The 27651-nt window shown below is 41.6% G+C and overlaps 1 protein-coding gene across 3 annotated transcripts in view; it reads right to left on the reverse strand.

Moving 5' to 3' along the window:
• YTHDC1 (YTH N6-methyladenosine RNA binding protein C1) overlaps positions 1 to 27651 on the reverse strand; it is a 69737-nt gene that overhangs the window by 13227 nt on the left and 28859 nt on the right. The window contains exons 5-10 of one of the 3 annotated variants that reach the window (XM_056568731.1): positions 16366 to 16455; positions 15885 to 15938; positions 11991 to 12085; positions 8519 to 8627; positions 7395 to 7512; positions 5670 to 5754 (exon numbers count right to left, since the gene is read on the reverse strand). In XM_056568731.1, coding sequence (XP_056424706.1) covers positions 5670 to 5754; positions 7395 to 7512; positions 8519 to 8627; positions 11991 to 12085; positions 15885 to 15938; positions 16366 to 16455 — 551 coding nt within the window. The remainder of the gene's footprint in view (positions 1 to 5669; positions 5755 to 7394; positions 7513 to 8518; positions 8628 to 11990; positions 12086 to 15884; positions 15939 to 16365; positions 16456 to 27651) is intronic. The other 2 variants (XM_056568732.1, XM_056568733.1) reach the window with 2 other exon arrangements.

Raw genomic sequence — 27651 nt, forward strand, 5'->3', positions numbered from 1 at the left:
TGTTATCCTCAAGACAGTGGCCCAGATTTATCAAACTGTGTAAGATAAAAAGTGGAGTAATTTCTCCACAGCAACCAATCACGCCTCAGCTTTCACTTTACCAGAGAGTTGGTTGCTGTGGGGAAATCACTCCACTTTTTCTCAAACAGATTGATAAATCTCCCCCAGTATGTTCACACGGCAGAACGTCGGTGAGGAATTCCGAACGAAAATTTCACTGCAGCAGAGTTCTCTTGATTTCAACGGCTTTCAGCTGCGCTGTGCACATTTCTATACTTTCTGTGGATGTCGCTCAGAAATGCATTGCAGTCTACGATACTTCCCAACATTCGAAACCGAGTGAACAGACCATTATGGGGAAATTTATCATTGAGTCTGCATCTATGTAATAGTAAAATGTCAGTTTAGTGCTATTTTGTGGTGTGCACAGAACCTATAATTTTATCTCACTTTATCCGCTTCACAGGTAGATGTGATGGGGCTGTTTTTTTTTAATGAAATGGTTTTAGTGCAATTTGTGTTTTTTTTTATTGTTGTGCAATGCCTCACCACCTCCTGCTTTTAAAGTTCCTTTACATTGCTATTTATGCACAGAAATGCAAATGCAACAGATGCCTGCTTTTTTAAAGATTGAGAAACGATGAAAACAAAACAACCACACAATGCATGCCAAACACCAATAGAAAAAAAAATAGCAAATGACAAATTCCCCGCTTAGTTTTCAGTTCTTTAAAATTAACCTGTGTGTACAATGACTAGATCAGAAACTTGACACTCATTGTGAAAAAAATTTTGGCGTTTCACGAAGTTATAAAGAAAAAAGTAATATTTACAAGATTTCTGAGTTTAAAGGGGTTCTCTGGTGCTTACACATCTTATCCCCTATCCAAAGGATAGGGGATAAGCTGCATGATCGCGAGAGTCATGCCGCTGGGGACCCCCGGGATTATGCACGCGGCACCCCGTTTATAATCAGTTCGGGGAGCGTGTTGGCTCCGGGTCTGATTACAGACGACTACAGGGCAGCAGCGTGTGACGTCACGCCTCGGCCCCCGTGTGACGTCACACTCCACCCCTCAATGCAAGCCTATGGGAGGGGGCGTGATTGCTGTCACGCCCCCTCACGTAGGCTTGCATTGCCGGGCGGAGTGTGACGTCACACGGGGGCGGAGGCGTGACGTCACACGCCGCCGGCCTTGTGGTCGTCTGTAATCAGAACCGGAGCGAACCCGCTCCCTGGACTGATTACAAATGGGGTGCCGCGTGCATGATCCCGGGGGTCCCCAGCGGCGGGACTCCCGCGATCAGGCATCTTATCCCCTATCCTTTGGATAGGGGATAAGATGTGTAAGCACCGGAGAACCCCTTTCAGCCCTTAAGGACCCCATTTTTGCACTTTCGTATGTATACATACTCATATGATGGCTTATATTTTGCACCACAAGTTCTACTTTGTAATGACATCAGTTATTTTACCGAAAAATCTACAGAGAAAAAAAAAAAAAAAAAAAAATATATATATATATATATATATATATATATATATATATATATATATATATATATAAAATTATTGTGTGACGAAATTTAAGAAAAAACGCCATTTTATAACTTTTGGGGCTTTAGCTTCTACGCAGTAAATTTTTCGGGAAAAATTATACCTTCTCTTTATTCTTTAGGTCCATACGATTAAAATGATACCCTACTTATATAGGTTTGATTTTGTATTACTTCTGAAAAAATCATAACTACATGCACAAAAATGTATAAGTTTAAAGCCTACCCATCAGATCCAACAAATTTTATTTTTTTAATATATCACTCTGTACCTAATCCTGCCCATGTACATCTAATTTTTATGTGTCTAGCACCTTTATTTTTTTACTACACTTTTAATTTAGCTCACTAGTCTGAATTCCTCTCAAAGGGAGGGGGCGTGGCCTCACTGTGCAGGTCTCCACCCCCTCCCTCAGTATGCTGTCTGCTCACATCTCCCCTAGCATTAGCAAAACTACAACTCCCAGCTTGTCCTCACTGACAGTAGCGGGACACAAGCTGACAGTGGGAGGATTTTTCCTCTAGCTGTGAGCCCTGCGCTCACAGCTGTCAATCAAGGAAGTGTGTCCATTACATAGGTGATGACGCATGGACACAGCAGGACTAGTATGTGTCCAAGCATACGGGGGGGCAGTTTGACTGGCTTTTTCAGTAGGAAATACTGAAAGTTTTCTAATGAAAGCAATTGCAAAACCTATTGTATTTGCATTCTTTACAACATAGCAAAAGTTTTTGTATCTGACAGTGCCCATTTAAAATTGTCATCTTCTGACCTCTATAACTTTATTTTTCTGCATACAGGGCGGTATGAGGGCTCATTTTATGCGCTGTGATCTGAAGTTTTTATCGGTACAATTTTTTTTTTGATCTGACGTTTTGATCGCTTTTTATATATAAAAGTACATATTTTTATATATAATTGTATATTATATATATACAAAATTTTTGGGCGCGTACATCATTGAGCGTGCGGTTTAATTTTTTATAGTTTGGACATTTACCCACGCAACGATACCACATGTTTATTTACAGTTTTTTCTTTTTTTTTAAATGGGAAAAGGGGGGTGATTCAAACTTTTATTAGGTGAGGGGTTAAATGATCTTTATTAACTTTTTTCCCCTTTTTTTGCAATAAACTGATCTCTCACACTAATCAATACTATGCCATTGCATAGCATTGATCAGTGTTATCGCTGCTTGACTGCTCCTGCCTGGATCTCAGGCACGGAGCAGTCATTAGGCGATCGGACAACGAGGAGGGAGGAAGGGACCCTCCTTGTGTCCATACAGCTGATCGGGACACGGCGGTTTCACCGTGGTGGTCCCAATCAGCCCGAATTAGCTGCCGGGAAGCATATTTTTAAACTTTGATTGCCGCGTCTAAAGGGTTAATAGCACACGTCACTGCGATCAGTGACGCGCGCTATTAGCCACGGGTCTTGGAGCGGGCACAGGATGTACAGGTATGCCCTGCATCCATAAGGAGTTAAGCGCTACAACAATTTAATATTATGGCAAAGAATGTAAATCTACTTATGTGCTTGATAACCTTTTATCTTGTTTTATTATTAATGCAGAAGCCTAAATTCCAAACCCTGTTAGAATACATAGAATATTTCATTTCACATGGAAAGTAAAAAGGCAAAGAAAACATAGCTCAAAAATCTATTAAGAAAAATATACTGTAAAATGGAAACCTTTTGTTAAAAAGTAGATTTCTTTCCATTAAAATTTAAAGTGTCCATCCAATGTCGCTCTGCTACCCAATTTTCATACCAGGCATGAAGAGACAACTGCCTGTTGGGTTGGACAGTTACTAAGGAAACCATAAGACAGCCCATTTAGTATAAGGTTAGGGTCACTCACAGGGCATCGGTAGCATATTTGATGCTGCGGATGTCATGCCGGCAATCACAAAGCGAGCTCCCTGCATGTCGAGTCGTAGCGGCTGATTTCCTACCAGCAGTCACGAGCTGACACAGAGTTACCCAATCGTAACAGGGAGATCGCTCGCAGTTGCTCTGACTGCCGCCAGAGCATCTACAGCGTCATATATGCTGCCGATGTGCTGGGAGGGAACCCTACCCTAAATGTGCAAATAATTAGAATAAGAACAATGCAAGAAATTTATTAGGTGTACTTTTTCTTCATTAACTGTACCACTCCATGTTCTATAGGAGAGTAACATTGGATTGAGATTGTGTAGTCCTTCAGCTTTTTATGCATATGGCTCATATATTCGTTTTATGGTTTCATTTCTTTCAAGTTATCAATCAAACTCAAAGGGGGAGATGTATCATTGCCTTTCTGACATTTTTTTTGCACAATTTCAAAATAGACAACTTTGGCAAAAGTGACTGTGAAATGTAGTGCTTCATGTAGAGGAAAAGATTTATTAACTGCATCATTTTTAAAAAGGAGCAAAAAATAAATAAAATAAAAAATAAAAAAAAGTAATTCATACCACCTCTGCCTTGCCTTAGAAAAATGACACTCTACAGCAAGTTCTTTGATACATTTGCACAAATGAAAAATCACCTGTGTACTGCGCATAAGCCAAATACACAGAAAAATAAATACACACGCAGACACACTGATAAATCTCCACCAAAGAGCTCAATCCATCTCACTGCAGGAGTCAGAATCCATACAATTACAATGGAACACAGTTGCACATAAAAAAAAAGGTTATGACTGTTGAAAGGCAAAGAAAAAACGCTAAAGTTAAAGCTGGCTGGGTCCTTATGACCAAAATGGCCTGTGTTCTTAAAGGGTTTCCATAAGTTGGACCACCACTGATTATATTATTGATTGTTTATCCCACCACTTTTTTAAATTGAAAAAACACTTGACCAAACAATTGTAGATTTTTAGGGGCAAATGCCAAGCAGATCAGACTTTTATGGCTGTTCTGCTGGTGAGGAGCAATCATGCTGATGTTCCTTTATGACAGATTAAAGATACATCTCCCTTCTTATGAGGTACACTTATGTCAATTTTCTGAAAAGGCTTAACCCCTTAAGGATGCAGGGATTTAGTGTTTTCGTTTTTCTTCCTTGCCCTCTAATAGTCATAATGCTTAAAATTTTTCACCTACAGGGCTTGTTTTTTGCACCCCCAATTGTACTTTGTAAGTCACTCATTTTACCACAAAGCCTATAATAAAACAATAAAATAATTTGTGGGGCAATATCTAATAAAAGCGCCGTTTGGCAGCTTTTGGGAATTCAATTTCTACGCAGTGCACTTTTTTGGCAAAAATGACTCTTTATTCTTTAAGTCCATACAATTACAACAATATCTAATTTGCCTACGGTTTTTTTTGTACAGAAAGGAGTATGCTAAAAATTGTCCCCTTCCGACCCAAATAAATCTTATTTTTCCATATAAGGTAATGTAGGAGGGCTATATTTTGTGTTGTGATCTGTAGATTTTCTCAGTACCATTTCTGTTTTCATGAGACTTTTAGATCACTTTTACAACCAATAATCAGCAATGCTGTACTTTTTTGTTTATATTTTTACACGGTTTAATTAACATAATATTTTAATAATTTGGACATTTACACACGCAATGATATCAAATATGGTAAAGTTTATTTTTGTTTACATTTAACAATGGGAAAGGATTCAAACTTTTCAGGGAAGGGTTTTGGCATTTAATTTGAATTTTTTGTTTTACCTTTTATTTACTATTTTTGTTCCCATATGGCGCTATTACATACTTTTGATTGCATATGCTGATTAATGCTTTGCCATAGACGGATGTATGTAAGAGACATGCGCCTGGTCCTCTAAGCTGATCAGGAACCCAACATTTCACCATAGGTATCCCAATCAGCTTCACTGAGCTAACCAGCAATTTTTGACATTTTAGATGATATAATCAACTTTAATGCTGCAAGACCACCAGCTATAAAGCGCACTCAGCTCCTGAGCTAGCTTCATAAACCAGGCGCATGCACACATTCACGCTCTGAGTCCTCTAGAAGTTAAATAAGATGAGTGAAATTTTTTGTTTGGTGCAGTGAATCCGTATTACTGGATGGAAATTACTTGCTTAATATCATGTGTACGTACTTAAGAAGTGAAATACTCAAAAAGTTATCTAACCTGACCATCTCTTCCGATCTTCACTGGCTTGTGTTCATTCCATGGGTTGGTCAAGTGAGCAGACTTTGTAAATGGCAACTCTCTCCTATTTAATGAAAAAGGTGAAGAAGCATCCAAAAAAAAAAAAAAGACAAACTTGAACACCCAGAACATTTAAAAAGGTCCATTGTTAATGAAAAACAGTTATTGGCCATAAATAGCTGAAATAATGGCCATGTATGTACTTCACAGCAAAAAGAATAATAATAATTTCAGTATGAGCTGGCCTTTTTTTTCGCCTGTTTTTGTTGAGCTGCAAAACAAGAAACAAATGGGCCAAAAAATTAAACTGTGCGCAAACACAGCTTTAGCCTTAGTAGAATATTTGAGTATAGTTTTAAATGCAATTTAGTGTCCTTTTTATCCAAACAGACTTACCATACCCCCAGGAATGAGACCTGATATCTCAGAAAATGATTTCTCAATTGTACCCCAATTTACAAGGCCTTTGAGGTGATCCAGGATAAAATGGCGTTTAGAAGCATTTTACATAATGCTGGACCAGCGAGTTAGATTAAAGTGAATGTTGCTTCATTTAGAAACTATTATTTCATATCTTGCTTGAAATATAAAAAAAAGAGTTACGAAAGTTACAACCTCCTGTTATCAATGGGGTTTTCCCTATAATGGCAATTTATCACCTTCCTTAGGACAGGTAATAAGTGTCTGCCTGTGGGATAACAAGCACTTGGACCTCCACCAATCAAAAGAACAGGGTACATGATTGCCCTTTCCCGTTTGAATAGAGCAGTGGTTGAGCATGTGCACTGCTGCTCTATTCAAACTATATGGGGCTGCTTAAAATAGAATACAAAACATGGCCATCTTTAACAGTCCTAGTTTAAATGGAGAAGCAGTGTACATACTCAACTGCTGTTATTTACAAGTAGGGGCATTCCCTGTTCTTGGGACAGGTGAGGTCCCAGCAGTCATGCATAGGTAATAAGTAGTCATTGCGAGAAAAGTCTTTAAAAAGAGTACCTATCATCAACTAAACTATCCCTAATCCCCCCTCCCCATCTGTCCTTGACTCTCTATCCCTGTGATTATTTCAAATTTAAACCCCCAGTAAATATTAGGGATCGACCGATACCGATAACCTGTGGACTTTCAGGCCAATAGCCAATAACTTATACTGATATTCCGGTATAAGTTGTCGGCTATTTATGAGCTGCCGTGCCCGGCAGGGATTCGCACACAGCACTCGCTCCCACCTGTCTGACAGGCGGGGAGCTGCGCTTAGTATGCAATTTCGGACTCCAGGCAGCCAGGCCGGCGTGAGTCCAAAATCACTGAAACAGGGACTCCTAGGGAGACCCCTAGTGGCCAAAATGTAAAAAGTAAACACATGAAAGAATATTTTTTTTTTAAATAGAATCCAATTACAAACTTAATCTATATATATTAAATTATATAAAAAAAATAACTTTTGAAGACAGGTACTCTAATGTAATTTTAACTAAAAGTAAGAAAAGTGTGATGGAAAATTGTCCAACGGATACTTTTAATTTATTTATCTTGTATGGCTCCATCTTATGACCTTGTTAACAGAAAGAAAAAAAGGAGTGTATAAAATGGAAACCTAGCAAGCTCTGGTTGATTCAAGAGGCAGAAGGGGAGGAAGACCTACTGATTATTATTTTTTTTATACAAATCCTCCTTCATACATACATCATCTGAGCATACCTGCAAATCCAGTCTATCTTGAAAACACCACCAAGCATTTTTGCATTCATTCCAGCAGGAAGAACCCAGTGTATTGGTGAACCACCATGGTGAGATTCAGATGACAATCGGGCAAACCCTATGAAAGGAGGGTAAAAATTGTAGTTATGATATAATAAAGCATTCATACTGTAGCCGTTCCTGTAAAGGTATTTTTGCATACCACTCAGTCTACCCATTAGGGATCGACTGATTATCGGTTTGGCCGATATTAACAATTTTGGGCATCATCGGTATTGCCGATAATCCGATAATGCCCCCCCTCCCCCCACCGCGACCGCCCTCTAGCCCACCCCCCCCCCCCCCCCCGCCCAGGTCCACGCTACTTCTGGCTCCTGCTGTGCCCTGTGTTACGCTGTGCAATGACGAGTGACGTCCTCAACGCGGCGTCAAGGTCAGTGCACAGAGTCACAATGATAGCTCAGGAGGGGCGGAGATTGGCTTGGAGGCAATAGATAGTTAATAACTTATACCGGAATATCGGTATAAGTTATTGGCTGTCGGCCCTAACCTCCACAGATTGTCGGTATCGGCCCTTAAAAAAAACAAAAAAAAAAAAACGATATCAGTCGATCCCTAATACCCATAAACAAATTAGGACTTTAAATGGGTGCTCCAGCGTTTTAAAAATTATCCCATATTTTGATCTCAAGAATGGTGCCCCGACTCTCCCTGTGCACGGAGCAGGGTCAACACGCTCCCTCCACACACTCTGTATGTATGCAGCATGCTGCTAGCACTACTGTAGAGAATGCATTGAGGAGCAGTGACAAGAATCCATCACAGTTCTTTCCCCGATTCCAAATATGGCAACCAGAATAAATGTCTGGATGAATGCCCCACTTCCAGAAATCTATTAATTATAGCTAGTAGAAAGGTATCCAGCTCCCTCTTGAACTTGTCCAATGAAACAACTATAACAACATCAGGAACATAAGAAAATGCCAGAATTAGATCAAATAATAAAGGTAAGGCAAATCTGCATTGAACTGCCCTTTGTGCATCTAACAGAACATATTAGTATATTTAAATGGCAAAAGCGATCATGAAGCAGTGTCACAAAGCAAGAACTCCTAAAGGCTTACCTTGAAATTTTCCACTCTCTCTAACAGAGAAAACCAAAATGACGCTCCTTGAAGATCTGAATGCTGCATTTAGCTTTTTCTCATTCACTGGCAAAGTTGACCAAACACCCTGTATTTAAGGCAAAATATAAGAAAATTTTACCTTTTTTTATTTTATTTTTTATAAAAAAAACTTCCGCTGCACACAGCATGAAATACAAATTGGTCTTAAAGCTGATCTGGTGACGGCACAAGCAGCAATGTCAATATGTATAGTATATGACCACTGCATGATGATAGAGCAACTTAGGTTAAGTTTCCACCTGTTTTTTTCAGCAAAATTTCTTTTTATAATTGTGTTTTAACTGTGTGTCTCAGGTACAAGAAACTTTCATACTATTATTATGTCCTTACATATAATTATTATTAGGCTACGTTCACACGGCCGTTGTTCCCCATTCCGCTTGTCTCCCCTCAAATGCTGCAGAAATGGACTCCACTACTAACTGAGGCAAGTGGATGCCATTAGCGGCATCCTTATTGCATCAGTTTTTCATCCGTTAGTATGAAAAGTCAGCTGCCTACAGCTGGGACTACTAATACTACTCTCATCATGGAACAGACTTGTTTCCATGATGGGAGTAGTAGTTCCACCGGCTGCTGGAGTCTGTAGGCGGCTGGGGAGACTACTGTAGTGCTTGTACTACCACTATCATGTAACAGAGTCTGTTCCATGTTGGGGGTAGTAGTACAGGGGCTGAGGGATTGATCCCAGAGGGTCTCACTTCTGAGACCCGATGCGATCATAAGCTACGATGTATTTTTACTTTCATTTTTAAATCCCCCGGCAGGAGCCCTGAATGTCATTCAGGGCTCCTGGTGCGGTTTTTAAAATGAGGATTGTGATTGCGCTGAGGGGCCATATTTATATAAGTGCGCTGCAGGGTGGGGGATACTTCTACAGCACAGAAGGGTGCAATATGTGATTGCGTTGGGGAGCATAGGTATATAAATGCGCTGTGGTGTGGGGGAGGGTGGTTAGACATACATAGCGCAGGGGGGGGGGGGGGGGGGCAAGATACATAAGAGCGCTGTGGGGGTGGGCAGATATATATAGTGCTATATGTCTGCCCCCCCGCAGCGCTTCTATATATCTTGCCCCCCACTGCGCTATATAAGTATTGCCCCCTGCAGCGAATTTATATGGATATGGCCCCCCCGCAGCGCAATCACATATGCTCCCGCAGCGAAATCAGATATCAGCACTGCTGATAGAATACTTTTCCAACATAGTGCTGCAGGGGCATATAATTATAGAAGCGCTGCAGGGGGGGGGGGGCAGACATATCGCTATACGTCTGGCCGCCCGCAGCGCATTTATATAGATATGGCCCCCGCAGCCCAATCACAATCCTCATTTTAAAAACCCCGTCGGGGGCCCTGAATGGACCCTCTGTGCCGTCTATTCGGGGGATTAGTGGGGGGCAAGATGTAGAGAAGCGCCGGGACCAGCACCAGGAGCCCGCAGCGTGGGGGGGGCAGACATAACGCTGTGCGTCTGATCCCCTATAGTGCTTCTATATATCTTGCACCCCACTAATACCCTGAAAAAACGGCACAGAGGGGCCATACAGGGCTCCCGGCGGGGGAATTTAAAAATTAAAGTATAAATACACTACATACATCGCAAGGGAGCGGAGCATGCCACACACTGCCCTGCTTTATAGCTTATGATCGCATCGGGTCCCAGAAATGAGACCTGGTGCGATCAATCCCTCAGCCCCTGTACTACTACCCCCAACATGGAACAGACTCTGTTCCATGACGGGGGTAGTACAAGCACTAATGTGGCCTCCCCAGCCATCCTCAGACTCATGCAGCTGGGGGAACTACTACTTCCATCATGGAAACAAGTTTGTTCCATGATGGGAGTAGTAGTAGTCCAACAGCACTGCAGGAGTCCCCTGATGTCACTTCTTCTGAGCATGCTCAGAAGTAATAACTGTTCAAAAACATTATAAACTGGGTGCAAACGGATGACATTAAAGTCTCATCTGTTTGCCATAGACTTCAATGGGAAACTTATAATATCGTTTTCTATGCCGTTATTTTTGATGGGAGAAAAAAACACTGCATGCAACACCTTTTCCACATCAAAAAAAAAAAAAAAACGGGAAGCAAATGGATGATAAAGGATTGTAAAAAATATTCCATCAATGGGATTATTTTACACCTGTTTGCAACCCGTTCGAAAAATTATCAAACGGATTGAGAACGGGCATTTATTAACGGGGGCAGACGTTAATGTGAACGAGCCCTTATGATAATGTTCCTTTAATCGTCTTATTTCCCGGTCACCCTTCCTTTCTTATTGCCCGTCTCCTGTCGCAACCAAAATACCTGCAACCCGATTCAATAAAAAAAATTAATATTGATGTGTACAAAATAAGGAAAAATAGATTGTACAATTTTTTTATTTTTTTTTAAAGAAACAAAACAAAAAATATATACAACCACCCGCAACCTTATACCCTAGGTTTACAATCCCAGAACGAACATCACAGAATTAAACATTAATAACATAAAACACATCTAATCATTTATTAATTTTTTTATATCCAAACTCAAGTCATATATGAATTCACTTTTTCATTATTGCTCCCTGTCAGCTCTTTAATGTCGACTCTTTGATAAAATTTTCTTTTCTACTTACGGAATTTGTTCCCTAGCTATTATAAATTTATTTTATTTTTCACAGTACCCTACGACATTATCATAAGATTAATATGTACATGCCATTTTTCAATCTATTAAGTACAAAAAAAAACAAAAAAAAACACACACACACACACACACACACTGCTTTTTCTATAGCGTCTTTTTTGCTCCCATAGACTTCTAAGGCAGAAAAACTTCAAGATTTTGCTTTAAAAAAAAACCAAAAAACAAAACACCATAGTCTCAACAGGCTGGTGTTTTTGAAAATCTGCCACTGAGCCCACAAAGGCAGAAAAACACCAGAGTGAAAAAACGCCAAACAAAAAAAAGCGAAGTGGATATAGCATTTTGCAATTCTCTATTGAACTGCAGCTAACATCTTGGTGCAGCATATTTTTGCCCAGAAAAAAAAAAAAAAGTCATGCTGCCAATATGGCGATTTATTTTGGGTGTTTTTACAAAATAAATCAAAGGGGAAACTTAGCCTTATCTTACTGCATATGCACCTTTGTTTCTTTTAAGTCTGAAAAAGCTATTTAAAAAATGAAGGTGGTCTGCAACCTACAAAATACATTAATAACTTTATTGTTCTGCTGTTGGCCTGTTTGGCACTACAGGACCACAGGCTTACCGGTCCCATCCTCAAAGATCTAATGTTTTTGCTGACGTCAGAACGGGTCATGCCATTGCATAATTTAAACTACAAAGCTGAGAAGATTCACTACACAGTTTCTTGTATAAAAATGTATCCCCTTTAAATAGAAATACAACTTACCTTTGCTTTAGCCAATGAAACATTTTCATGATTGTTGCTTTTAATTAGGAAAAATCGTGCATCCTGGAGAATGTACCTAATTTTATTTATTCGTTCTGAAAAGTAAGAAGAAAAGTGAAAAAGACATGGTAGCAGTTTATACATTTGATTTTGTAATATAATGCTTCGTTTTAAATTGCCGGGAAAAAATACATTTTATGACTACTGCAGGACCAGAGAGGGCGAGGCACGATTCTTCACGTGAATCACTATTTCATGCTTTGCCCCTCAGCACCTACACCAAAGCACAACAAAGCATTACCATATTACACAAACACAACTAAAATAATTTAAAAAGATCACTAGCGAAAGTGTACTTATCCCCTATCCACAGGATAGGGGATAAGTAGCGGGGCCCCCTGCGAACGCCAGGACGCGACAAGACACTAAGTGAGGAGTGCATGCTGCAGCCGGTACGCACTCCATTAATTTCTACGGGAGCGTTGTAAAGACCCGAGCTCTCAGGCATCATCGGCACTCCCACAGAAATAAATGGAGCTACCGATAGACGACACGCACTCCTCGCTTAGACCACTGTAGTCTTGTCCTGGAGATCGCGGGAGGGGGGGGGGCCCCAGTGGTCGGATCCCCCATGATCAGTTACATATCCCCTATCCTGTGGATAGGGGATAAAGTAATTTTTTTTCTGGAGTACTCTTTTAAATTAACTTTGGAAATTGAAATTTGTAGCCATCTAAGACACATTCTATATGTAGAGAAGTTAAGCTGCAGACAGTTAACTTGTATACTGTGGCCACATGTGAAGGCATCTTGTCATTCATTACTTCGCAATCTCAATGCTGTCTTTAATAAATGCATACAAGTTTACACTGCAATCCGTTTTAAGACATGATCGTGTAATATATTTATCAATATGGTTATTTATAGTAAAAAAACAAAAAACACTTGAACAGCAAGTCTACAAAAGAGCAATAAAAGCACCTTTTCTGGAATGCACAGTGCATTAATCACTTTACTAAATCTACAATTTGCTTAAGAATATGGACAAAAAAGGTAAAAAGATCAAGGGAGCTAACTAGAGCCGCATAAAAAAAAAAACACACAAGACTTTCTTCAGTAATAGTATAAAAAGTACCCTCATTATATTTACGCTAAAGGCAGACTAAGTTATATTAGTTAACTACATAATGAGAGGCTCCTCATATCATAATTGCTCCTTTTAGGCTATATTCACACCCATGGATACATTTCTGCAACAAATCTGCTGCCTGTGTCACTTCCACTACCAGCCTGTCGCTTTAAAGTGTACTGGTCATTAACAATTTTTTTTATATATTACCATATATATAAGTTGGTTCAAAATGTGTATATTTTTGTCTCTACAGCTATTGTCTGTGTCTCTGTGAGGAGTCCAAATACAGAAAGTGTGGGTGGACAAGCAGGGCCTCTGTGCACCGAAGACAAGCAGGGCCTCTGTGCACCGAAGACAAGCAGGGCCTCTGTGCACCGAAGACAAGCAGGGCCTCTGTGCACCGAAGACAAGCAGGGCCTCTGTGCACCGAAGACAAGCAGGGCCTCTGTGCACCGAAGACAAGCAGGGCCTCTGTGCACCGAAGACAAGCAGGGCCTCTGTGCACCGAAGACAAGCAGGGCCTCTGTGCACCCAGGACAAGCAGGGCCTCTGTGCACCCAGGACAAGCAGGGCCTCTGTGCACCCAGGACAAGCAGGGCCTCTGTGCACCCAGGACAAGCAGGGCTCTGTGCACCCAGGACAAGCAGGGCTCTGTGCACCCAGGACAAGCAGGGCTCTGTGCACACAGGACAAGCAGGGCTCTGTGTACCCAGGACAAGCAGGGCTCTGTGCACCCAGGACAAGCAGGGCTCTGTGCACCCAGGACAAGCAGGGCTCTGTGCACCCAGGACAAGCAGGGCTCTGTGCACCCAGGACAAGCAGGGCTCTGTGATCTATGACACGCTCACAAAACAGGATGATTGACAAGCCAGGAGCCCACACAGAGCCCTGATCAAACTTCCTGTATTTGGACTCCTCATAGAGACACACAGGTAATAGCTGCAGGGACAGCATTTTTTTCCAACAGAAAATATAAAAAAAAATGTAATCAATGTATATTACAAATATACATTTACTGTTATTATGCAATATCCTAACTGAAATACTAATCTATACCTTTGATTTCAATGAACGAGTTGATTTCTGTCAAGAATTGGCGATAGTTCTTTTCCTTATTTTTATTCTGTTTAAAAAATTGCTAAAAACTTTATAAACAGATTATATATATATTGTTTTTAACGACAAGTACACTTTAAAGGACACTGTTCTCTATAGTGATTAAGCAATAGGTACTAGTCCTACTCAAATGCTCTATTTCAAGAAGAACTTTGAGGAGAGAGAAAAAAAAAAGTGTTTTCTCAGTGTAACCTTTTTCTTGCTTTGCAAGTAAAGAATAATGGTATAAGTAAGGGACTTTCTGACAATGCCAGTGTTCTCAATTGCACGCCTCCACAATTTCAGCACTCACAAAATTCAGGGCTGAGTTAGCTGCCATAACAATTCAAAACTCACAATGTCATGAGAACCCCTCACCTGTCACTGCTACACAGTGGTGCTGCGGTGTTCCAGAAAAAAACTTTTATTTATCAACTGGCTCCAGAAAGTTAAACAGATTTGTAAATTACTTCTATAAAAAAAATCTTAATCCTTTGAGTACTGATGAGCTGATGAAGCAGAGTTGTTCTTTTCGGTCTAAGTGCTCTCTAATGACACGTGTCTCGGGAACTGCCCAGTTTAGAAGCAGATCCCCATAGCAAACCTCTTCTACTCTGTGCAGTTCCGGAGACAAGCAGAGATGTCAGCAGAGAGCACTGTTGCCAGACAGAAAACAACAACTCAACTTCAGCAGCTGATAATCATTGAAAGGATTAAGATTTTTTAATAGAAGTAAATTACAAATCTGTAACTTTCTGGAGCCAGTTGATAAAAAAATAAAAAGTTTTTTTTCCTGGAATACCCCTTTAATGTATTTTAAGTTTATACAGTGGTCCCTCAAGTTATTGAGTCATAATTTGTTTTAGGACAATTGTTCAGACCATAACGCTAGAAAACCGTTTCCAAACCGTTCAAAACATCAAAATAAAAACACTAACATTTCAGAAAAATATGCAGACAACCAATAGATAAAATACCCTCCAAATCACAGTCATTAAGCTGCTGGAAAAAGATAATTATTTTCTACATTGAGGACAGGAGCTTTCTCAGAGTCCTGTGCAATACAAAGTACAGTAAAAAATAAAAATAAATAAAGTCACCCTCCCCAGGGTTCCTAAAGAACAGTTCACCCTGGCACAAATAGCAGTACAGTGCTGTACTGTAAAGAGCCATGACTATACAGCCAATCCCTGCATGTACTTCACTAATCCAGGTGCTTTACTAATGAAATGTCCATGTGATTGGCTGGATCTTCCAGCCAATCCCATGTGTCACAGATACGGATTATCTGTGGCATTGTAAGTTGAATGTGGTCTCAAGTTACAATGTCCCAAGAAAAACTATTGTACATTCAAAAATATGATAACCTGAGACCATTGTAACTTGATGGACCACTGTACATGTTTTCTGCTGCCTCGCAGAGAATGGATTCAAAACATACAGGAACTGCAAAAGGATTGGGAGTCAACAAAAAATAATTTAAATAATGAATGTATGGCTGTTTTTGGGTGGAGATATTCATGGGTAAACAGTCTAGGTTTTTCTCAGAAAAAATAATAATATTGTTTAAAACATTTATTGCAAATGGAAAGTCTCCACTTAGTAAAACATTGACAAGCCTTTGAGGGGAAAATAATTAGAAAAAAGGGAAAAATTTAAAAGGATACCTTTTCGAACATCACGAACAGAAGAGGACAATTTTTCATGCTTCTTTTCTGAACCTGTATTTAGTCAAAGTACATGTATTCAGATTGCGCCTTCAGATAAAAAAAATATATATACATTTTCAAAACAGCTGTTTTCAAATGCTACAAAAATGTTCAATTTAGCTTCGTGCAAAATCAATAAACCAACATGTCTGAGCAGATCTAGAGCAAGAATCTATTTAAAAGCTTTTGACGCAAAATCATTTATCCAGTGGGTTTTTTTTTTTTTTTTGGTCTCGTCGGTATAGTTTGATAAGTAGTGAATTTCATCTAAATACCACAGACATACAACAAAATCAGAGGGAAATACAACTTCCCATCCATCGCAAAATGATAACAGGCCATCTACAACCCACTTGCCTTCCCATGCTTTACTATTTTCCCCTCAGAAGCAATGTATTGTGGAAGAAATCTGAAAAATGATCTGAGAAAGAAATAATACCTGCATAAGAGTCTGATGCAGAACTTCCACTTCTATCAAACACAATTGGAGAAATACCTCTAGCCCTTTTCCTTTCCTTCTTTCTCTGATCTAGAAAATATGTGAAAAGATAACGTAAGCATGGCAGGGGTCTAAGTGCTCCAACAGCCAAGCTCCTCACTAACATGTAGTCTATCGGACAGGAAACTCTATATAAAACTACCTTTGCTACATAAGATCCACAGATTCTTTTTGAGTATAGTCTATACCAGAAGTGGCCAAACCGTGGCTCGCAAGCCGCACACTACTGTTACACATGCATGTCTGCTACAAGACCCTTCAGTGACATTGCAGCCGACCAGTCCCTTCCTCTCCCTGCCAACCATAGAGAAGCAGAGCAGGAAAACACACCAGTAAACAGGTTGTGAAGTCAGAACTGGTGGTAGTACTAACTTTGGTGGAAGACTACTACTACTACCACTACATGGTTATTGCATGCAATAAACCTTCTTTTGAAATGGAATTCTACGCTTAAGGCTACCATTACCTACCAAAGGGGGAGAAGTGTCCGTAATCGAAGTCCTCATTTTTAGATGTGCTCCCTTTTCCTGGATCACATTGTCCATATTGTTCTATTTGTGCTGAGCAACCAGTTTGCTCAGAGGGGACCACGGAGCTGCTGACCTCACAGTGATTATACTACACTACAGGCGGACACAGGTGTCGTACCCTGAGTGCGACCATCTCCGGTAAGCATAACCATTGACTTGGGGGCCTACCGTACCACACCACACATTTTACACAAGGAGCGCACCTCTCCCTTTTTTTTTTCCTTCTCTATAACAACTATATGGGGGCATTATTACTGTGTGGGCAATGCATGTGGGGACGGGACGGTATAATTTAGAGATGTGTGGGAGGGCTGTGATTTTTAATGTATGTTTAGAATAATGTGATAACCTGAAAAGTTTGCTTCTATTAAGTATGATTTGTAAATAGTGTGGTTATGGGTGAGGGGGACATCTAACTTTGTAGTGATGGTGGTGGTATGCATAGTTTTACTTCTTGGTTATTAAAAGAAAGAGTAAAGTTTATAATTAATATATAGTTGCATAATACATATGAATATATGCTACTACCATGTAGAACGCGCATGTCTTGCAGTTCTCAAACATCTGGAATCTATCAAACGTGGTTTTTATGTTCAGTGAGTTTGGCCACTCTTGGTCTATCTTTATCAAAAGAGGCTAAGAGGTACCGTATTTATCGGCGTATAACACGCACTTTTTAGGCTAAAATTTTTAGCCTAAAGTCTGTGTGCGTGTTATACGCCGATATACCCCCAGGAAAGGCAGGGGGAGAGAGGCCGTCGCTGCCCGCTTCTCTCCCCCTGCCTTTCCTGGGGTCTAGAGCGCTGCTGTCGGCCCTTCTCACCCCCTGGTTATCAGCGCCGCTGCCCGTTCTGTCCCCCTGACTATCGGTGCAGGCGCCGATAGCCAGGGGGAGAGAAGCGGCGCCGACAGCCAGGGGGAGAGAAGGGGCAGCGGCACCCATTGCCGGCGCCGCTGCCCCGTTGCCTCCCCCCATCCCCGGTGGCATAATTACCTTGGTCGCGTCCGCGCTGCTCCAGGCCTCCGTCGTGAGTCCCTAGCGTCGTTGCTATGCGCTGAACGGCGCGGCGCATGACGTCAGTGCGCCGCGCATAGCAACGACGCTGGGGACGCACGACGGAGGCCTGCAGCAGCGCGGCCCCGACTCAGGTAATTATGCCACCGGGGATGGGGGAGGCAACGGGGCAGCGGCGCCGGCAATGGGTGCCGCTGCCCCTTCTCTCCCCCTGGCTGTCGGCGCCGCTTCTCTCCCCCTGGCTATCGGCGCCTGCACCGATAGTCAGGGGGACAGAAGGGCCGGCAGCAGGGCTCTAGACTCCAGGAAAGGCAGGGGGAGAGAAGCGGGCAGCGACGGCCTCTCTCCCCCTGCCTTTCCTGGGGGTATATCGGGGTATACACGCGCGCACACGCACCCTCATTTTACCATGGATATTTGGGTAAAAAACTTTTTTTACCCAAATATCCTTGGTAAAATGAGGGTGCGTGTTATAGGCCGGTGTGTGGTATACCCCGATAAATACGGTATGTCAACAGAGCATGGGGCAGATCAGAAGATGACAAGCAGGGAGCCCTGACTGGTTTAAGTTGTACAGGAAATGAATGATACAGGGGCCACATTTACAGTACTAATACAAACTCTGCTTTGAAATGGGAACCATAAAAAATATTTTTAACCCCTTTGCGCAGAATGTCATATATAAACGCCGGGTTGTGCAGTGCGTTCGCGCATCCCGGCGTTTATAAATGACATGCAGTTAACCCGGCGCTGCACAGCAGCGCAAGGGTTAACAGGCAGAAATCCCGTGCCCAGCGGCGGGAGACAAGTTCTGCTTGACATCCCAGGACCATCTGTAATTGGTCCTGGGATTAGAGCCCTGTGATTGGTCCCTGTGGACCAATCACAGTGTATCAGTGTCTTTGTTACAATAACACCGGCTCCGAAGCTTTCAGTTCGTTCTGAACAGCGATCGGAGCCGGTGTTAGTGTTAGGACAGAAGACAGAAGACAGAAGAGTGTTAAAAAGCTTTTCTAAAAGCTAAAAATTTAAGTGGAAGTAAAAGAACCCCCCCTGTAGTGCCCCTTACCCTGCTGCTGCTGCCGCCGTCTGAAGTCTGCAGCCTGTCCGATCTGACAGGCTGCAGTGAAGATCCTAGTGACTGTCACTGTATATAACAGTGACAGTCTTGTATAAATCTGTGCCCCAGTAGTGCCCAGCAGTGCCCCCCAGTGCCCATCTGTGCCCATCTGCTGCCTCCTAAGTCTGCAGCCTGTGCGATCTGACAGGCTGCAGTGAAGATCCTAGTGACTGTCACTGAATATAACAGTGACAGTCTAGTGCCCATCAGTGCCCATCAGTGTCCAGTAGTGCCCATCAGTGCCCAGCAGTGCCCATCAGTCTCCAGTAGTGCCCAGCAGTGCCCCTTCCAATTGCTGTCCTCCCTGTCTGAAGTCTGCAGCCTGTGTGATCTGACAGGCTGCAGTGAAGATTGTAACTTGTAACTGTAACTGAATATAGTTACATTCTACAGTACAGTACAGTAATAAAGTTTCAGTGCCCATCAGTGCCCCTTATCCTGCTGCTGATTCATTCATTCGTTCATTCATTCATTCATTCATTCGTTCATTCATTCATTCATTCGTTCATTCATTCATTCATTCATTCATCAGCTGTGAAGAAATTGAAGTCTGTCACTGACCATAACAGTGACAGTGAAGAATAATATAAAATACTGTCAGTGCCCCTGAAGTGACTGTCACCCTTTCATCCCATCACCACCTTGCACACCTCCATACTACCCTGTTACGTTTTTTCCTGGTGCGTCACTGATTAGTGACAGCAGTGACAGTTCGCCGCTGTTTTTTTTTAGTTCTAGTGGCGCTTTTTGTTTCAGTTTTTCCGTTGTTATAAAAAAAGTAAAAAAGTAAAAAAAATATATAAAAATATAAAAATACAAAAAAAATATTGTTCTAGTGTTGTACATCAGAGACACTTCGCCACTTATAGTGTCATCCAATATGTCAAGGCGTCGCATGTACAGCACTGAGGAGGCATATGCCTTCTTGGCATCTTCCTCTGGTTCAGATAGTGGTGAAGAGTTGTTATATTTGCCCTCTTCTTCTTCCTCTTCCACTGATTCTGACGAGGAACCTCCCCGCCACCGCCCTAGGCCAGGTCCTAGTACCAGTCCTAGTACCAATATTGAGCCAGGTCCTAGTGCCATCTCTGAGTGGGCTCCAGCTTCAAACTTTATACCCAATTTGCCTGAGTTTGTGGCCACTGCAGGCATTCGTGTTGACACCGTGGGGTTGAAAGAAGCTGATTTTTTTCAGCTCTTCTTTTCAGAAGAGCTGATTAATTTGATAGTGGAGGAAACCAACCGGTATGCTGAGCAATTCATTGCGGCCAATCCACAGGCATATCATGCTAGGCCTTATCAATGGACGCCAACCAATGCACTAGAGCTCAAAAAATTTTTTGCCCTTTTGTTTAACATGGGCATAGTTAAAAAGCCCACAATTCGCTCCTATTGGAGTAATGATATGCTTTACCATACTCCACTGTACCGGTCGGTCATGCCAAGGAATCGGTTTGAAGCCCTCCTCAAATTTCTACATTATGCTAATAATGAAAATTGTCCACCTCCCAGTGATCCAAATTTTGATCGCATATATAAAATTCGGCCCCTTGTTAATTATTTAAATCAAAAATTTTCTGAAGTTTACACCCCAGAAAAAGAGATTGCAGTGGACGAATCTCTTGTGCACTTCAAAGGAAGGTTGCACTTTAGGCAATACCTGCCTAACAAACGGGCCAGGTATGGGGTAAAACTTTATAAGTTGTGCGAGAGCACAACCGGCTATACGCACAAATTCAGAGTCTATGAGGGGAAAGACTCTAAAATAGAGCCCCCAGAGTGTCCCCCCGTACTAAAAACAACGGGAAAAATAGTATGGGATCTAGTTCACCCCCTGCTAGATCAAGGGTATAACATCTACCTTGATAATTTTTACACTAGCGTCCCATTACTACAATGCCTGTTTGCCAAGGGGACTGTGGCCTGTGGTACCATCAGGCGAAATCAAAGGGATCTGCCTAAAATTTTTGTACGGCAAAAGTTGAAGAAGGGGGAAAGCAAGGCTGTGTGCAAGGACAACATGATGCTTGTGAAGTACCAGGACAAGCGTGATGTTCTTGTACTAACCACCTTACACCCAGACAGATCCACCCCTGTCCAAGTCCGTGGTACCACAGAGAGTGCCCCTAAACCGGTGTGTATCCAGGACTATAATAAGTTCATGGGAGGGGTGGATCTGTCAGATCAGGCCTTGCAGCCGTACACTGCCCTACGCAAAACTAAGACCTGGTATAAAAAATTGGCACTGCACCTCTTCCAAATTACCATGTACAATTCATTTGTGGTGTACAAACGTGCAGGAAATACATGCACATACCTGCAATTCCAGAAAAATGTTATTAAGGACTTTCTGTTTGGGGATCCGGAAGGGGAGGAAAGCAGAGCCACAGGATCGGAGAACAGAATAGTTCCAGGGCAACATTTTCCTGCGGTAGTTCCCCGTAGAGAATCGGGGAGTAGGCAACAGAAGCGGTGTCGGGTGTGCTCCAAGCGTGGCATTAGAAAATGCACTATATACCACTGTGAGACATGTCCCCACAAACCCGGTCTGTGCATTGAAGACTGTTTTAAAATCTATCACACAACATATGATATCTAATTTTGTCCCCTTTAATTATTTTTAGAATGACTTTGGATAACTCTACCCAATGCACCCTTGGAATGACATGTGAGCAATTCATTTATTTCCCCCTTTTTCTCCACTAAACTATTAAAAAAAATCTAATTGGCAAACCCCTAATAAAACTAAAAATTCCCATTATACCCCTAGATGAATACCTTGGCAGGTATAGTTTTATATTTTCAACATTTTGCTAAACCCTTAACAAAAAAAAAAAATTCCATTATACCCCTAGATGAATACCTTGGCAGGTATAGTTTTATTTTCACTATCTTGCTAAACCCCTAAACAAAACTTAAAAAAATTTCCATTATACCCCTAGATGAATACCTCAGCAGGTTCCCGGGGTTCTGGCTCCATAGGGGCTTCCTAAATCCGACATGCCCCCAAAAAATTCTCTCTCCAAATTTTGCTCCTTCCCTTCTGAGACCTGTAGTTCACCAGCAAAGCATTTTACGTGCTTTTATGGGTTATTTCCTTGCTCAAGGGAAATGGGGCTACAAATTTTGGGGTAATTTTTCAGCTATAACCCCTTGTAAAAAGGAAAAATTTGGGGAAAAACAAGCATTTTAGTGATTTTTTTATTTTATTTTTTACATATGCAAAAGTCGTGAAACACCTGTGGGGTATTAAGGTTCACTTGACCCCTTGTTACATTCCCCAAGGGGTCTAGTTTCCGAAATGGTATGCCATGTGTTTTTTTTTTTGCTGTCCTGGCACCATAGGGTCTTCCTAAATGCGGCATGCCCCCAGAGCACTTCCAAAAAGCCAAAATGTGACTCCTTCTCTTCTGAGACCTGTAGTGTGTCAGCAGAGCACTTTTCACCCCCATATGGGGTGTTTTCTGAATCGGGAGAAATTGGGCTTCAAATTTTGGGGGGCATTTTCTGCTTTAACCCTTTGTAAAAATGTCAAATTTTTGAGAAACCAAGCATTTTAGGTAAAAAATATATATATTTTTTTACATATGCAAAAGTCGTGAAACACCTGTGGGGTATTAAGGTTCACTTTACCCCTTGTTACATTCCCCAAGGGGTCTAGTTTCCAAAATGGTATGCCATGTGTTTTTTTTTTGCTGTCCTGGCACCATAGGGGCTTCCTAAATGCGGCATGCCCCCAGAGCAAAATTTGCTTCCAAAAAGCCAAATGTGACTCCTTCTCTTCTGAGACCTGTAGTGCACCAGCAGAGCACTTTTCACCCCCATATGGGGTGTTTTCTGAATCGGGAGAAATTGGGCTTCAAATTTTGGGGGGTATTTTCTGCTTTAACCCTTTGTAAAAATGTAAAATTTTTGAGAAACCAAGCATTTTAGGTAAAAAATATATATTTTTTTTACATATGCAAAAGTCGTGAAACCCCTGTGGGGTATTAAGATTCACTTTACCACTTGTTACGTTCCCCAAGGGGTCTAGTTTCCAAAATGGTATGTCATGTGTTTTTTTTTCCTGTCCTGGCACCATAGGGGCTTCCTAAATGCGGCATGCCCCCAGGGCAAAATTTGCTTCCAAAAAGCCAAATGTGACTCCTTCTCTTCTGAGACCTGTAGTGCACCAGCAGAGCACTTTTCACCCCCATATGGGGTGTTTTCTGAATCAGGAGAAATTGGGCTTCAAATATTGGGGGGTATTTTCTGGTTTAACCCTTTGTAAAAATGTAAAATTTTTGAGAAACCAAGCATTTTAGGTAAAAAATATATATATTTTTTTACATATGCAAAAGTCTTGAAACCCCTGTGGGGTATTAAGGTTCACTTTTCCCCTTGTTACGTTCCCCAAGGGGTCTAGTTTCCAAAATGGTATGTCAAGTGTTTTTTTTTTGCTGTCCTGGCACCATAGGGGCTTCCTAAATGCGACATGCCCCCAGAGCAAAATTTGCTTCCAAAAAGCCAAATGTGACTCCTTCTCTTTTGAGACATGTAGTGCGCCAGCAGAGCACTTTTCACCCCCATATGGGGTGTTTTCTGAATCGGGAGAAATTGGGCTTCAAATATTGGGGGGTATTTTCTGCTTTAACCCTTTGTAAAAATGTAAAATTTTTGAGAAACCAAGCATTTTAGGTAAAAAATATATATATTTTTTTACATATGCAAAAGTCTTGAAACCCCTGTGGGGTATTAAGGTTCACTTTACCCCTTGTTACGTTCCCCAAGGGGTCTAGTTTCCAAAATGGTATGTCATGTGGTTTTTTTTTGCTGTCCTGGCACCATAGGGGCTTCCTAAATGCGGCATGCCCCCAGAGCAAAATTTGCTTCCAAAAAGCCAAATGTGACTCCTTCTCTTTTGAGACCTGTAGTGCGCCAGCAGAGCACTTTTCACCCCCATATGGGGTGTTTTCTGAATCGGGAGAAATTGGGCTTAAAATTTTGGGGGGCATTTTCTGCTTTAACCCTTTGAAAAAATGTAAAATTTTTGAGAAACCAAGCATTTTAGGTAAAAAATATATATATTTTTTTACATATGCAAAAGTCGTGAAACCCCTGTGGGGTATTAAGGTTCACTTTACCCCTTGTTACGTTCCCCAAGGGGTCTAGTTTCCAAAATGGTATGCCATGTGGTTTTTTTTTCTGTCCTGGCACCATAGGGGCTTCCTAAATGAGGCATGCCCCCAGAGCAAAATTTGCTTCAAAAAAGCCAAATGTGACTCCTTCTCTTCTGGGACCTGTAGTGCGCCAGCAGAGCACTTTTCACCCCCATATGGGGTGTTTTCTGAATTGGGAGAAATTGGGCTTCAAATTTTGGGGGGTATTTTCTGATTTAACCCTTTGTAAAAATGTCAAATTTTTGGGAAACCAAGCATTTTAGATATTTTTTTTTTTTTTTTTTACATTTGCAAAAAGTTGTGAAACCCCTGTGGGGTATTAAGGCTCACTTAATTCCTTGTTACGTTCCTCAAGGGGTCTAGTTTCCAAAATGGTATGGCATGTGGGCGGTTTTAGCTGTTCTGGCACCATAGGGGCTTCCTAAATGCAACATGCCCCCCAAAAACCATTTCAGAAAAACATACTCTCCAAAATCCCCTTGTCGCTCCTTCGCTTCTGAGCCCTCTACTGCGCCCGCCGAACAATTAACATAGACATATGAGGTATGTGCTTACTCGAGAGAAATTGGGCTACAAACACAAGTAAAAATTTTCTCCTTTTACCCCTTGCAAACATTAAAAAATTGGGTCTACAAGAACATGCGAGTGTAAAAAATGAAGATTTTGAATTTTCTCCTTCACTTTGCTGCTATTCCTGTGAAACACCTAAAGGGTTAAAACACTTACTGAATGTCATTTTGAATACTTTGGGGGGTGCAGTTTTTATAATGGGGTCATTTGTGGGGTATTTCTAATATGAAGACCATTCAAATCCACTTCAAACCTGAACTGGTCCCTGAAAAATATTGAGTTTGAAAATTTTGTGAAAATTTGGAAAATTGCTGCTGAACTTTGAAGCCCTCTGGTGTCTTCCAAAAGTAAAAACTCGTCAATTTTATGATGCAATCGTAAAGTAGACATATTGTATATGTGAATAAAAAATAAATTTATTTTTAATATCCATTTTCCTTACAAGCAGAGAGCTTCAAAGTTAGAAAAATGCAAAATTTTCAATTTTTTCGTCAAATTTGGGGATTTTTCACCAAGAAAGGATGCAAGTTACCATAAAATTTTACCACTATGTTAAAGTAGAATATGTCACGAAAAAACAATCTCGGAATCAGAATGATCAGTAAAAGCATTCCAGAGTTATTAATGTTTAAAGTGACAGTGGTCAGATTTGCAAAAAACGCTCTGGTCCTTAAGGCCAAAATGAGCTTGGTCCTGAAGGGGTTAAGCAGTAATGCTTTAGTGAATGTGAAAGAAGTCCAACCTAAGAGACACACCCACTAACATTTTTACTACAATCCATAATCCTAGCATAATATGAAGAGCTGAGAAGAAACTGCATAGACAACTAGGTGATCTGTCAACTAGTGACATGTCTGTACTATAATTATCTGTCATTTAATGGTGATCCTCTGGAATTTCATCAATTATGCATCTTAATCAAACCACTGCCTATCCCCAGCCCTTTTAAAAAGAACTTAGGGACCACTGAAAGGCCTATATACACTACAGAGTAACAATAAATGTTATTAATCAAAGCTCCACTGAAGTCTCACTCTCAGGCAAACTCTTCAAGATCCAGTCCTGTAAACGCTCAACAGGATAGCATTCAATTATTCACTCAGTTCAATAAACTGCATTGTAACATCAACCGTAACTTATAGGATGGTGTTCAGCTCAGTGTTACACCTTGTAAAGAGCCAAAGGGACAGGATTGAGATAAGAATCTTACTGGACCACCAGGTATCCACGTTTTACTGTTTAAATGCTGCAATCACTGCATTTAAATGATGGACATCGGAGTGATCCACGTCAGTCATTATCGTCCGGTGTCAGGGTACCTGATAGGTTTGATGTGGACCTGCTCCTTGGCACATCTCATACTACCTCATCTGACACATTAGATAAAGGTAAGGTAGGGGTTAAAATGTATGTTTCAAGAGATGCTTGCCCTTAAATCTCATGTTAGAACTTCCTTCCTCAGAGCGGACAACTGGTTGTTCTGTTCGCTGAGGCTCTGACACGCCCTGGACAATACAGCGTTTTAGACAGTGGAAAGGACCCCTAGTGGTAAGAAATCTAGAGCAATTTCTACCCGAAAATATGCACATTTTTAACCAATGTATATTACAAATAATGCTATTATCTACATTATATAACATTTTTGCAAATGACCGTGTCCATTTAACCAGTATCTTATGGCAACCAGTTGCCATGGCAACATGGGATTTGTCAAGGAATGGATTAAAATCATTGCCCAACAAGTGAAAAACTTACGTGGCACTGCGGTGCACCTCATTCACTTAAAGGCTACTTTCACAGGGCAGTCTTTTGCATCAGTATATTTGTAGTAGGGTTCGACCAATTATCGGTATGGCCGATATTATCGGCCGATAATCACGATTTTGGGCATTATCAGTATCGGCAATTACAATGTGCACGCACCCCCCCCGACCCGCCGCACCGCGACCACCCCCCCGACCCGCCGCACCGCGACCGCCCCCCCGACCCACCGCACCGTGTCGCACCCCCCACCATAGTGCTGGGCGGTATACCGGTACGGATTTTTGCCCATACCGCTATACCGGTCGGGCCCCTCCCCCACCCTCCGAGTCAATAAAAAAAATTAAACTTACCCGTAATGGGGGTGGTCCGGGCCATCCATCCTTCCTTCCTGTAGTGTCCGGCGGCATTCCGGGTGGAGGGTGAACCGTTCACCCTCCACCCGAAATGCCGCCGGACACTACAGGAAGGAAGGATGGCCCGGACCACCCTGACAGGTAGGGGGAGAGAAGCGGGTGGTGGCGGCGGCGGCCTATGGCACCGCAAAAGCCACTGCAGTGCATTGATTTAAAGCGCCCGATTTAAATCAATGATCTGCAGCGGTGTCGAGGGGGGATAAATAGCCAATAACTTATACCGGAATATCGGTATAAGTTATCGGCTATCGGCCCTAACCTCCACCGATTATCAGTATCGGCCCTAAAAAACGATATCGGTCGATCCGTAAATATTACTATAACATACATGGCGAAGATAAGATTTTGTACTACACTTTAGCTTACAAAGCATATAACTCCTTCAAAGCACACAAAAATGTGAAAATGAAAAAGATGCACTGCTACTAGAGTTTATACATCCCCTTCTGAGATTTTTCCCTTCATAGCAGCATCCAGACATCTGGCTGTGCAAGAAATAGCAGACTGTCCCATTAATTCCCTGCACAGCCACAAGACTGAGGGCAGCTGTGCAGTGAAAAAACAGTACAGGGTGTGGATCTATTTTCACAATCAGAAAGGGACCTCAGAAGTCAGAATCTACACTGATCGTGTTCCTACCCAAATGAAAGGTCAC

The sequence above is a fragment of the Hyla sarda genome, chromosome 1 (genome assembly GCF_029499605.1).
Source record: "Hyla sarda isolate aHylSar1 chromosome 1, aHylSar1.hap1, whole genome shotgun sequence".
NCBI lineage: Eukaryota > Metazoa > Chordata > Amphibia > Anura > Hylidae > Hyla > Hyla sarda.